This window comes from Anser anser, assembly GCF_964211835.1.
Source record: "Anser anser genome assembly, chromosome: 14".
Taxonomy (NCBI): Eukaryota; Metazoa; Chordata; class Aves; order Anseriformes; family Anatidae; genus Anser; species Anser anser.
The window spans coordinates 13136855-13151005 of NC_139735.1; the positions used below are offsets into that span (position 1 = coordinate 13136855).

Genomic DNA, 14151 nt, shown 5'->3' on the forward strand with positions numbered 1-14151 from the left:
GAGGGGTGTTTGTGGTGTTTCCTGCACCATTCCCTCGTCCCTTCTGCATTTTCAAGGCTTCAGAGGTAACCACCCTGCAGGGGTGCTCACAGCAGCCTCGATCCCAGCCACCAGCAGGCTGCTGTCAGCGAGCTGCCGCCCGGACCCCAACACAGGGCGATGAAATCGGGCACAAGCTCTCAGCAAAGCCCCTGGTCAGACACCTGCACACACCAGTGCTGGCCCTCGAGCAACCCTGGTGATCCCCGCTTCATGCCCAGAAGGCGGAGGGCAACGTCCCGGTGACAGCCAAGCCCAGCTTCTGGGCTCAGGTTGGGGTTTAGCACCAAAACCCAAAGGTGAAGGCAGCGCTGGGCTACCTAGACATGGCTGTGGACTCAGGTGGGAGCTGAGCACCGCGACAGCCGCTCCCTCCCTCCCACCCCACGCAGAGCACGAAGAGCAAAGGAAAATTCACAGGTGAAGATAAGGGCAGTTTAATAAGTGAGTAAGTTTAAGTGAAGAGGGAAAGGGGGTCGGAAAAAAAAAAGAAAAAAAGAAAAAAAAAAGAAAAAAAAAGAACAAAAACCATGAAGACCCAAGTGATGCAAGTGCAACGACTCGCTGCCTCCCAGGGGCACGCTGGTGCCCAGCTGGGCTCAGAGCAATGGAAGAACCTCCCCGCCTTCCGCCCCGTCCCAGTTTTCAGGGTGAGGGCGATGCTACGTGGCGTGCGATATCCCTTGGCCAGCTGTCCTGGCCGAGTCCCCTGCCAGTGCCTGGCCCACAAGAGGTGTGGGCTGAGCAAGGAAGAGAGAAAGCCTTGAGGCTGTGCGAGTACCGGCCTGAACCCCTGTGTTATCAGTGTTGTTTGGGTCACAAACCCACAACAAAGCACTCCGGGGACTGCTATGGAGTTAACTCCACCCCAGCCAGACACAGCACAGACAGCAAACAGTTCGGACCCAGAGACTCCTAAAACGCAGCAGTCAGCACTGCTGACTTACTGCACTGGTTTCAGTCCAGGGCTGATGCTGAGAGCAAGGGATCGCCCCGAACACCTCATTAGGAGATGAGCTCCTGGCTGAGAGCAGCCCTGTGGCACCTTCCCCTCTCTCACCTGCTGCCTACAGGATCCCTGCAGACACTATCAGTAAATTCAGCTCTTTAATAAACCTCTCCATATTATGCAGTTGCCTGGGATGAAAACAAAGCACAAAAACAAACCACGGCAAGCCTGGCTGTTTCTCACCACGCTGGCTCCCAGCTGAAGCGTTCAGCTGCCACTCACCCCGAGCTGACTGCACACGGGCTGAGAAGCCCCAGAGGAAGCTCAGTGACAAGGGCTGCAAAAGCAACTGCTGCCAGCTGCGTGGGGGTCCGCGGGTGGGACCCCAGCTTCGGCTAAAATCAGCTGTAGCATGGTAGGATGCTACCTCCTGACCCTCTGCATGTAGGTGCTTGAGTTTAAACGGTTTCCAAAATCAGGAGAAACACCAGGGTAGGTTTGTTACTTCGAGGAAGGCCAGCAGGTCTGGGAAAGCCAGGGGAGGGAACGCTCAGCAGGGAAGCTGGGAGAAATTGTTGGATGCTGCAGAGCAGCAGAAAAATGAGTTGGTCTGACTGAATTCCTCAGGAGAGCAGACTTTCCAGCTGGAGCAAGACTGGCAGCAAAGCAAAGCAGTTATGTAGTAAGCTAACACCAGTGCAAAGGCAGTGCCTCACTCTTCCTGTTCTACAGCACCATGTGATTTCTGAAATGTTTCCATCGGGCTTACCCACAGCTTAAGAAAATAAAAGTATATACATACAGCAGCAAGGCCAGGCAAAGTTCTGACACGGAGTGGATCAGACCCCTACCTGAGGGCTGCTGGAGGCTACCCGTGTGGCCACCCCACAGCTCACTCACCCCCTCCTGCAGCTCTGTCGGGTTTATGCAGGCAGAACAGCCCCTGAGAGCACCCCGGCTCCAGCAGCTGCCGTGCCAAAGCCTCCGAAAGCATGCGCCAGGCAGCAGTTTTATATAGTGCCATCAGCTGTTAACTAGGACTTCCTGTGCTGCCAGAAACAGTGGGGCTGAACTAGGATTAGCAGTGGTGAGAACGAAGGAAACTATGGCCAGGCAAACACACAGAGCAGTCAGAGGACAGAAAAGAGCAGCCAGAGCCCGAGCTCAGACCACTTGGAGCTATCTTGTCACGAGCAGCCTTGTGGGCACCGTCTCTGATGCGCAGCAGAACATCATCCCTTCCCTCTTCACAGTGCCGAATGAGATTCCACGTGAGATGCACACTCATGAGACAGCCACCAAATCATTTCTACTATTATTTATTTTTTTAAATATTTTTGAAAAAATATAATTTTTTTACAATATTTTCAACTTAAACACTATTCACACTGAACACGTATGGCAGCTTAACCTACCCAAATATGAAGTTTAAGAAGCCAAAACTGTTCTAGCTTTATTAAAAGAAAAAAAAAGGTCATTGTGCTGTAGACTATTGTGTAGTGATGATTAAACAAAGCAAGGGAAAAAAGCACCACTCAAATCACTAATGCTAGGGTTTTCTCGGTTAAATCCAGCTATAATAAAGTTGTACGCTAAAAGTTACATAGGCAGTGCTATGTATGTATCTGGGTTCCTGGAAGAAATTGTGATGAAACTCACATGTCCTTTAACATAATTAGGAAGTGAAACATTTCTAACATGATAACACACTGCAAGTACAGGGAATTTCTTCCTTCCGATCACTTGGATGTTAGTTCAGTAGCTGAGATCTACGACTCTGTACAGGTCTGTAAAATTTCTGTTAAAGCTCACGCTGCTTAAAAGAAGCATGAATTCTTTTTTAAGGGGAAAAAACTAACATTAGTAACAATACTGATAGTTCAAAGGAAAGTTAGCTAATTTGCACAACGATCAGATAACCTTGCTTTCATTTTAAAGTTAAGGCATTATCAGGTGCAAACTAGCACCAGTTAACACATCTTTAGTTAAAAACAGACCATCCAAAGCAAATTGCAAGTCCTATTTAAAAAGACAGAGTCTGCAGAAGGTTTTATAAATGTGGTACTTTGTCTCAACTTGACTGGTGCTTCCTACCTCACTGTCTCCTTTGCAGAGAGCCAGGGTCCAATTATGTTTCCATTAAACTTTTGACAGATTTACTTAATAACAGTCTCAGCACTTTTATTGAGCATGCAAGACTAACAAAACTTTGGCAATGCATAAGTGTAACACAGTGACAAGAAGAGAGAGCTTTTACAATTAAATCTTCTAATACTGGCTTCACAGTGTGGAAATTGTGCTACATCCACCAAAAGAGGGCCCAGTCTACTCAAATATTTAAGTACTTCACCCCAGGAACAAACTCCTTTGCGTTTGGATTCAGATTACTCTTGACCTGAGGAAGGGAAAAACAGAACTCTAGTTGAATCGTTATTTTCATCCTCCACTTCCAAACTGAATACAATTCTAGGTGGACAGCATTAGGAACATTTAGAGAACATTCAGAGTTACAGTCAGGCATATAACACAGTTTCTGCATATGCTAAATTCTCTGTGCTCATTAGAAAAGACCACTCTGTGCTAGTACCTGATCCTCCACTAGCACCACCTGGACGTTTCAGTCAGAGGAGGGCTCAATGAATGGGAAACAAACAAGAAAACCACAGGCATGCACCAGAACCCGCAGCTTCAATGAATGCTGAAATAGCTTTTTCTGTAGTTAAGCTGTTAAATGTGCCACAAGGTTTTTAGATCTTGCTTATTTAAGCAAGAAGAGACTTGCTCCGGGAACTTAAGCCACTTCTGGGAATTTAACATGTATGAGCACCGCATTGTTTAATTTCGATGCCTGTGACTACTCAGTCCTCCCACTTGGCAAGCAGCTGCTCTGCAACGATCTGCAGTTAAAGGTGGGGAGACAGCATCTCCAAAATGAGCTGTTTATCATTAAAAAAGAAATGGAGGATTAGGCTTTCATGTTCTTGGGTCTAAGCTGCTTAAACTTGGAAAGGTTTGTGTGTTTGCATCTGAATTTCACAGCAGTGTGTGATATGACTGTGCTTCTTGTACTACCTACGTCAGCAACTCCGCATTGCATTAGGGAAAAATGTGTGCCCACTGCCCTTTCCTTTCAGTTAAGCTCTAGACTAAGAAGCCATACAGCAGGAATAGAGGGAAATAATCAGTTTAGCTGCTTCCCTTTTCCTTAGAATTTCTATAAAGAGTCCTGCTGTGCTACACGTGGTCGAAATCAGACCTTGGAATGATTTGTACCTACCTAAGTGTTGACAGATGCTGAATTAAACTTTTACACTCCTCCCATGGCACCTCGCAGCCAGCGCGCTCCACTCACCACCTTCCTTTCACAACATAGCATGCATACCCAAACCCGCTTGAATTTATGCCATGGCCTAGGAAAGGCACCACACGGTTACGGAAGAAAGCCACTGAAGAGGTTCTGTCACCTGAGGAAGCACACACCTTACTCGGCTGTTCCATGCTTCCCCCTCCACCACAGCCACACGTGGCTTAAGAGTCCCCGGCCCACACATAAAAGATTTTCTGCCATTAACAGCAACAAAAATCAACCCTGGATAAAGAGAGATGTGAAGTTATAGAAATATAATGATGAGAAACTGAATTTACCACCAGATCCTCCAGTGATGAGCTGTCACTGATAACAAGGTCATTGAACTGGTCCTGGATTTGATCCATTGTTTGTGGGAGATCACGGGCTGGAATAAACCATTCGTGCTCCTCCTCTTCTTCCAGCATCTCCTGGAAACAGCGCTCAATAAACTCTTCTTCCCACAACTCCTCTTCGATCTGTAGAACAAGAAGAAACTGCTTTATCGACAAAGCTATTGAAAACTTGTGTCTTCAAGACTTTTGTACCTAAAACTGACCCTCTTTCTAGCTACGCCACGGGACGTCTGGCAGAACACCGTGCCTGTGCTGCAGGAAGGCAGGCAGCTCTGATTTTTTAATGTCAGAAAGTGTGTTGTCTCAGGAACTCGCAGCTGGAAGGGAACGGCAGCCCTAGCTGTTCACTTCGCACACTTACCACGGAGAGCTTCTTAACGAGCACGAGCAGCAGAACGCCAGTTCCAAGGGGAAATGCCAGCGGGGCCAGCTAGCCTGGGCTGAGCCCGCTGGAAGCGCGAGGAAGGGAACACACGCGGCCTACGGCACGCTCCGCACAGAAATGTCCTGCAAGGCTCTTGAGGGGAAAAAAAATGACTGCCTGTTACTGGGAGCAGGGAACAGGCAGCATCTCCTACGGCTGTGCGCTCACACAGCGCAGTTCTAAGGAACTCCGCATGATGTTGGCGGTCACTAGGAATGCTGACCTGCAGTCCTAAAAGCAGGGTAAATCAACTGATGCAGAACTGACAGGCACAGCAAAGATTAGAGGGAAGTTTTGTTTGGTTGTTCAGTAAACGAGCTTTGGAGGGTGTTGATCCTGACAAATTTCCCATGTCCTGTACCACAGTACTCGAGAGTGGAAAGCAGGGAAATAAAAGCTGATGCAAATGACTTGCCAGACACAAGGGAAAAAAAAAAACAAAACAGATTTAAAGTTCGTTCAATGGAGGCTTAAACAAGCTTACCTATTTATCCTTTACTCTGAAACCAAACATGCACTCAATCCTGAAGTGGAAATCAAGTAACATACCAGAAGGTAGTGTCAGAGTTCAGGATTCCCGTAAAATCTTGGTCCCCTGTGCCTCGGGTCAAACACATGCACGAGCTTGCTTAGTGCTCAAGAGGCACAGCTTCTGGGGAGCTGGGACTCATTACGGTATGCTCTAAGTGACTGTCCAGACAATTCAAACCCCACATGAGACACTGACTTATTAATTTCCCCAGTAAAGCACCCCAGAGAGGGCAGCAGTCTCCAATCGATCCTCCATCCCGTGCGTGGGTAAAAGGAAGCCGTGGGCACACAGCCACAAGCTAGAGTTACAACAGGGGTTGCCTGACTCCAGGTTTTTCGTTACACAGTTGCATACCTACAGGTGCTTCCAACAGCAGTCCCAGGAGCAGGAAATGGTGTTTAATTCCCCGAATGTCTCAAAACTGACACTGTCCATTTGGATTCTCCAGCCCGTTTAACTTGCTCGGTTTCCCCAGAGAGATGTGCCTCCAGCAGCAAGAGGAGAGGCCGTCACATGGCGTCCGCCTGCCTGCGACCATTCTCCTCTCCTCCCCTATCTGTCCCGCTCCCTGAACACGAAGCCCGAACACGGAGCCCGTACCTGGGAAGCAATTTACTCCCAGCACAACCCCCAGCTCACTCCCCAGGTACTGCACATCCTGTAGGCTAATTACAGCGCCATCCCCGAGGAAGAAAAACCCACCAAACAGGAAGCGACACCGAGGCCATCCTGGCACATGCACAACAGAACTTTTTGTAAGCAACCTGAATTTCTGATTAGCTTGGCACCCTAAAGCGAGGGCTGCAGTCATACCGCAAGTGCTGCCTCAGAGCCCGCAGCGCGCTCCTACTGTAGTGGAGCATAGAGAAAGCAGCAGCTTGAGTGCAAAGACCAAGTAACGACAGAGAAAAGGGCACTGGAAAGAGGCGGGCTGCTCCCAGCTTCCAGCAGGGAGCCAGCTGTGCCCAGGTGTAAGGGGGGAGCTGAAGTTAAGGCTTCCTCCCAGCCAGACTGCCAACACCAGCTCCGAGTTATTAAGCATTAAGCAACCCGAACAGGACCGTCACCCCACAGCTATGTCCACCAACTCCCTTATGAGCAACAGCCCTGCTGGCGAGGCGAGCATGCACCTGAATTTACCCAGCCCCGGACTGCAGCTGGCGTGTCTGCACACGCAGAACCAGAGCGGCTCAGCAGCCTCGCAAGACCAGTCCTTTCCAAGGTGCCACTTAACGCCTGTCAGCTACATTGCTTCCTCCTTCCCGCAGCAGTAGGCAGTTAATGGATGCATTTGAACACTCTACACCCCCCACATTTTTCACCACGATAACAGAAAATAAGTATTTATTGCTGGAAAAAACACCGTCAGTCTGTTGCCCCGAACTATTCCAGCAAGCCCACCTAAAAACCCCAGCACAAAAGGACTCCCAGCCTCGGACCCCAGTCAGCAGGCCGCAGCGCCGCTCCCTGCGGCTGTAACGCGGTAAGGCACAGCACGAGACAGCCACAGAGGGCAACGACTTGCCTGCCTGTTAAACTCCTCCTCGTTCTCCATCCACATGTACTCCGCAAAGGGATTGTCGTCTTCGTGAGAGTGACCATTGATAATCACATCTTCGCTGATGATGCTGGGGCTAGTACTGCTGCGACTTGGATCTTTCATGGCTGCGTCTCTGATCTGAAGTCTACAATTAAGAAATGCAGTAATTAAAGACGTGCAGATTCGCTCATCGCCCTGCTTCTGCATAAACCCAGCCCAGGGGAAGGCTGCACCTCCGCGCGGGGGCTCCAGGTAGCTTTACCGTGACGGCAGCAGTGTGTGAATAACACCAGAACGAGGAGCGCTGCGATCGCAACGAGGGGCAGCACCAGAAGCGCCATGTCCATTGTACGCAGATTCAGGTGACTTTGCCAAATTAAATCTCACAAAATCAGCAAATGCCAAGCACCGAGGCCAAATAAAAGTGTCAGAAAACTTGGAAATCACGCATGCTTGCAAATAAGAGAATATTTAAGGTGACATTCGAGAAACAAAAGGAAAATTTGTTTTCTGAAAATAATTCTAAAGCTTTCATCTGAGTTTTACCAAACTCCCCTGGAAATCAGCTGCCCGGTGTCAGTACTGCTTAGGAGACAGCGAGCAACACCTTAGGGGAATTTCCATAGATATCCGTGGCACAGGAAACTCCAGTGCAACTTTCAGAGCACCCAAATTTGGATACAGGAGAGATTCTGTGATTGCATGAACCAATTTTCATGGCTGTTTCACTGCCCAGGAAGCTTGCAAGCTCTCACAGGCAGAAACCATTACGTGCTGATTCCTCACAGAGCCAATTTGGCGTAACAGTTCCTACAGCTCCTTCATTAGCAAAAGCCCCCTGATTGAGAAGCTTCAGGTAAAGGTGTCGTTAGGAACTGGAAGACAGTACATGCTTGCCTCTCGTCCCACTTCATTAACGTGGCCTGAGTCACGTCTGGAGAGCGCTCAACATTTCTGCGTGTCCGCAGTCCGTGACAGCCAACAGCCCGGGCTCAGGGAATGAAGGCAGAGCTGGTAAGCGTGTTTTGTTCCACCTACCCATGACTAAAAGCAGGACAAAACCCAAATTTAGATTTTTTTTTTAAAAAAACGAAGCAAACTATATTGCAGCCTTTCCACCAGGCTTGCAAGGCATTCAAGTTCAGAGACACCTGAGGTTCTATATCAAAAATCTTACTTGTGCTGTAATGAGACGATCCTATTGTTCTTCCTACATCGTGCTTCAGTACGACTATAAATACTGCAAAAGCTGAGTATTTTTAGATACCGATATGGCAGTGTTGAACGTCCTGACAACAGCATGAAAGAATTAAATCACAATAATTAATCTTGAATGCTTTTATAACCTTTTGGTGTATTTTCAGGGGGACTGCGATGACCTACGGGTTCACCCAGTAGCTCAGCTTCTAGATGCAGCCATGAAGCCACGTCTGTTCTGTCACAGCTGTCTGTGACTGGTAACGATTTTCAGCTTAGGACCAAACAGTGTGCTAAAAATGTGCAATCAGTGCAGCACTGAGGAAAAATTATTTTTATTTTATTCTCAAATCTATGTCTTAACTAGTTGTCCGTGTATCAGAAGTGATTTATTGGGAGAAGCAGCTATCGAAGTATAGCCCTCGTTGCTGTTACAGTGCCAGGGCTTACCACGCTGAAATACAAGGGGAAACAGGAGCTGCCATCAGCCCTACTATCTGTGGAATTAAGGCAAGTTTTACTTCACAATTTGTTCTTGATAATACCAGGTCAGAGACCCACCACATCCAAATGATCAATTAAGAAAAGCACAAAGAAAAAGGAACTTGCCTGCTTGGCTCTACTCAAGGTTTTTAAATCAAAGGCAAGCCCAAGTACGGAAGTCAGTTTAGCTCCCTAGGAAGTACAACAAATGAGACCAGAAACTGGGGTATTCTAGCAACAGAAAACAAGTTCTTTTTGATGTTCTCTCAAAACAAACTTCCAAAGCATTTCTGGCAGCGTTTAACGTAGGACAGGAAAAGACGGTGCATTTAACACCCCAGCTCCAGCCTGAAGCTGTTTTATGCAACTTCAGCTGCTCACAAACAGTACGCACTAAAAGAAACAGAAGACCTCAGTCTGAAAAGCCTATATATTTTTTTCACTAGCACATCTTTTCACCTTTTCTTTTGTGAAGTGCATCTTGATACTAATATTCCACTGGATTTTATGCACCCCAACAACATATACTGCAGGTGAAAAGCTGCATTAGCAGCGTAAGGTAGTCAGGTCAAATTCCAGGGAGCTTCTGTACAAAAACACTGCACCCAGACATGTTCACAGAGGTTAAAAAACGAACAGAAACCCCTCACCGTTATAAAGCCTGAGAGGTTAATTTGTTAAATCACCGGCCAGTTTTCCCAGTTCTTAAACACTGAAGTAGAACTCTCTGGTTTCAGAGAGGGGAAAAGAAGCACAGCGTTTCGTGTTTGGACTGAAACGACTTTTTCCATTACTGCTCAAGGATGAACATCCAAGGCCTCAACCTGAACACTTGCAGTTTATCTGATGACGCCCTATGTCTGCTGATCTTTTTTTATAGGAAAACATGTGAACGCTTATCCCGCACTAATAGCTAGGAAGCCCCAGGCCAGTGCCCAGGCACGGCACTCCTTGTAATTTGATTTTCTGCAACTCATAATAAAATACTCTACGTGGAGCTTTCCATTTCACCGTTTCAAGATACGAATCAGTTGGCCTCCTGTGCTTGAAAGAGGATGAGAACCGTCTCATCTGTTCACTAGTATTAGATGCAGGCAGCTCTGAGGAGAAGAGCCAAATGCCACTTCAGCCTTCCAAAAAGGCACGATCTGAGAAGGCTGTTGTAGAAAACAAGACACAGTGGCAGGCAACACTACAGTCGTGAGTAGGAATACATTTTCCATCTGGGAATAGGTGGAGAGCAGAGGATCTCAAAGCTCCTGACACTAAGACGAGGAAAAAATAGCGTTAGTAGTGCTGTGAAATAGAAAAGATGGAGAACTCTGCCACAGCCAAACGATGCGAGACTCAGCCCCAAGCTGTTCTGAGACAGTGCGGGTGGGAAGACGCACAAAGAACAGTGTAAGTGCACAACGGAAGGCTGAAAAAAGCAGGATTTTTGTCTAAGGAACTAACAGAATTCAGAAATTAAACATGCAATAACGACAGAACTCGTGGTCGGCTGCGTGTGTTCTGCAGGCGGTGCAGAGCTTACAATGCCAGAGCATCCCCGAGGCCCGCGGAGTTGTTTCTCAGGGGGTGGTGCTGGGCTCGTAGCCACAGCGAGCCCCACACCAGCCACCCGTACAGCTCATGGGCTTGCGACTGAAAACGTAGCCTCGAAAACACCAACCGCGGGATAATTTTATCTAACACCTACTTCCGAAAAGCAGGTCGGCGGGTCTAGTTCCACAGAGCAAGCCCCAGGTCCTCGGCCTTGAGGAAACAAAAACAAGGGGGACGTTTGTTTGTGAACACCCCGCGCGTGCCTCACACGGGGCAGGACGCAGAGCAGCCCGATGGGCGCTGGGGGCGGCGGGGCCGGGAGCTCGGTGCACGGTGCTCGCTGCCCCTGCGGTCAGGGAGGGCCGGCTGCCGGGACCAGGGCCGGGTACCGGGACCAGGGCCGCGCCGCCTGACGGGGAGAGGGCGCCTGAAGCGGGGAGACGCGGCCTCAAGAAGGAAGCCTGAAGGAGCGGAGGCCGCCCCGGGGCTGGGGGGCTCGGCTCGGCCCCGCGCCCCCCCCCCCGCGCCGTGCCGGGCTTTGTTCGCCCACAAGGGGCCGCCCCGCGGGGGGGGGCCGGATCCCGTCAGGCGCCGCTCCCCCCGCCCCCCCCCCGCCGCAGGACCCGGATGCACGCCGCAGACAATGGGGACGCCGCCGCCGCGGGCCGCCCCGCTCCCGCCGCCGGGGGGCGCCGCTCACGGGGAGGAGAGGCCGGGCCGGGCCGGGCCGGGCCTGGCCGGGAGGGGAGGAGCGGGCGGCCCCCCCCGGCCGCGCCCCCCCGGCGTTGGCTGCAGGCCGGGCCGCGCCGCGCGCTGCTCACCTGCGCGCAGAGGGAAGGGGAACGCCGCGGGTGCGCCCGCCCGGCTCCGAGCCGCCGCTCCGCTCCGCTCCGCTCCGCTCCTGCCCCGCGCCGCGTCCCCGCCGCCGGCCCCTCCGCCCCGCTCCCCTCCCAGCGCCGCAGCCCCGCCGGATGTGAGGTCACTTCCGCTACCTGCGGGACCTCGCGGGCCACGCCTCCGCCGAGCGGGGCCGAGCCGCCGCAAGTGGCCGCGGCGGCGCGCGGCCTGCCGGGAGCTGTAGGCGCTGGGTGCAGTTCGCCGGGAGGCCGGCGGCCATTTCGCGGCGCTCCGGGGCCGCGGCGCGGGGCATGCCGGGAGGTGTAGTCCCGGCGGCGCGGCAAGCCGCCATCTTGTGGCGCCGCCTGGAATGGAGGCGGGTGCTCCCGCTGCGCGCTGGGGGCCTGTGGCGGGGACCTGTCCTGAGCCCCCCGCCTCAACCCTCCCCCTTACAAAAATCGGGTGACGAAACATGCTGTTTAGCCTCTTCTTATCCTCCCCTCCCTTAAAACTCGGGGGGGAATGACTGCCTTCATGGGCTGCCATCTTAAGCTCGGAGGCTGCAGCCGTGCCGCCCCGGGTGCTCGCCCCTCTAACACCGCTGCAGGCCGCTGCCCCATTCCCACGATCCTAAAACACCAGAAACCAGACACCGGGAGTTAAAGGCCCTTGGTGCCAGGCAGGCCACTGCCGAACACGGTGTAACCGCTAAAAGCGGGGAACCTGCCCCAGCAGCAAGTGGGAAATCATGCAGCAGAAAGCCCTTTGTGTGCGCAACAGCGAAACCAACAGATGGGTATTGCTGAGGCTAAAGTTGCACAGAAATTGTAAATAACCTTGGATAACCCCGAAAAGTAATTCTGTACGAATAAGAAAATATCTATTGGAGGGACCGCAGGGGTTAAAAAGTTGCCAAACATGAACCGATTATTCCAGGCTCTAGCAAAGCACCAGCTAGCTTGTTTGGCTTTGCCCTTCCACAGCAGCACCTGTTGGGCTGGAAAGGCTCCCGTGTACAGGCTGCCTCCCCAGGAAGAAGGAAACTACTTGAGGGTAACTTTCATTAGTATTTCTCTCCTCAGCCCTTTCCTTCCTTCTACATTTTAGTAAGGGCTAACCAACTCATAAAGTATGTTTACTTTTTTTTTTTCTGGAGGGTAGATGCTGCCTTCAATGAAGCATTGTATACATATTTTATTATTGTTCTTATTTTCACAATGTCACACTATACTTTAATGAATCCCTCCATTGCATGTGCCTTTCTCAGCTGTAACAGAGGTGGCTTCTTCTGTTCCTCATTGTTCAGCAAGCCCAGGGCCTCAGTTGTGCCTCTGCTGAACTACACATGCAGCAAAGAACCAACAGCCTCAGGAATTACTTTTCTGAGTTGAAATTCATACATGAATGCTGGCATCCAGATCAGTGAGCCTGCATCTAGTCTTTCACACGCATGGCTCATGTTCTGCTCCATTTCCCCTCCATCCCTTCACGGTGCAGAGAGAGTTATCCCGAAGCACAAGTAGTTCATGGCAAGATCACATACCCTTCTGCCATCCAAGCATGCTCCTGGCATCTCTCCTCAAGGTTAAGGAAAACTTTCTTTTTGTCAGAGACTAGCATAATGCATGCATTCTCTCCTTGGCCTTTGCATATAACAAGACACTTTTCAGCAGAACAGGTTTGACTTGGTTCCTGTACACACCACTGTGCTTGTGTACAGGTATTGAAGACTTCCATACAGCCTAGCAAGGTTCTGAAAGTACATACATTAGAGATATCCAACTTTCACCAATTTCAGGAACTGAGCTAGAGTTAATGAGAGCCAGAGACTTTTAATTTCCGAACTGGGACTGTGCTGCAATTCCTTTATGCCTGGGATTGCTTTGTTTAGACACTAAACATGACCTACCGTTTTAGTACCCAATCAGTTACCCAGGTTAGCATTTACCACAGGCCGAGGACACTAGATCCACGATCACTGAACTGCATAGGTATTTAACGTGATCATTAATAGGTAAGGAAATGCTACTTTACAAATAGAACATACACAGCTGTACAATTTCAATACATTAATCTTAGCTGTGTATGTTGTAAGGAAATAGTGTTAAAATGCTTACAGGAGGGGGAGACCTTGTAATTCTGCCTCTCTCCTTCAAAATAAATTATCCATCATCTTTAGATAAGCAGCATGTCTACCAAAGATTAAATGACTGCTTTGACTGAAGAACCAAGCAGCCTCTTGGAGATGGATGCATGACAAGTGTCATTATAGGCAAGCAGGGGTCCAAGTACATCCTTGTGAGTTAGTTACAACAGAACTGATTGCCGCGTTTCTGTTACATGCAGTTTCTTTTAGGGGCCTAGGTAAGCAGCAGAGAAGTTTTGAGACTAAATATGTTCAACCATGTTACACTAATGAGCGTCATGTACCAAGCAGTAACTTATTCTGGTAGAAGTGCAAGAAGTCACTGCATGTTAAGATTTAAGTAGTATATCCAATGCAAATTAGCTGCTTACTCACATTTCATGACTGTCTGTTCAGTCCCCAGAGAAGTTGCTACCATCACTATATGAGATACTTAAAAGTTTTACTTAATTCTCTCACAAAGGAAGGATGGCCTCCCTTTTGTGAGGGTTCAACAGCAGAAAGTAACAGACTGAAGAGATAAAAGATGGTCTATATTTTGAACGTAAAGTCTTGATAACTTGTCTGCTAGATGCATTTAAGTAAATTAACTTCACCAAGGTTGAGCCTCCTACATTTCAATACCATTCTCAGCCGCTGAAGAATCCCTGTTGGTCAAGACTCTCAGGTTGAAAGAACTGTCCCTAGTCATTTTTATTCCTACAAACATGAAGCGGTTTGAACTTCAGCTGTGATGAAAATACCATAAAAGTTAAGA

The 14151-nt window shown here is 49.6% G+C and overlaps 1 protein-coding gene across 2 annotated transcripts; it reads right to left on the reverse strand.

The window, feature by feature from the left end:
• Positions 1 to 2291: 2291 nt before the first annotated feature.
• Positions 2292 to 11394, reverse strand: PAIP2 (poly(A) binding protein interacting protein 2). Of its 2 annotated transcripts, XM_083798798.1 has the most exons (5): positions 11233 to 11388; positions 10566 to 10621; positions 7172 to 7331; positions 4634 to 4813; positions 2292 to 3383 (listed from the first exon to the last, which is right to left on the reverse strand). In XM_083798798.1, the coding sequence occupies exons 3-5, from the start codon at positions 7307 to 7309 to the stop codon at positions 3318 to 3320; spliced, it is 384 nt and encodes a 127-aa protein (XP_083654924.1). In that variant the 5' UTR covers positions 7310 to 7331; positions 10566 to 10621; positions 11233 to 11388; the 3' UTR covers positions 2292 to 3317. The 2 variants fall into 2 exon arrangements, with proteins under 2 accessions (XP_083654924.1, XP_083654925.1); XM_083798799.1 differs by lacking the exon at positions 10566 to 10621 and having other exon boundaries at positions 11233 to 11394.
• Positions 11395 to 14151: the final 2757 nt, after the last annotated feature.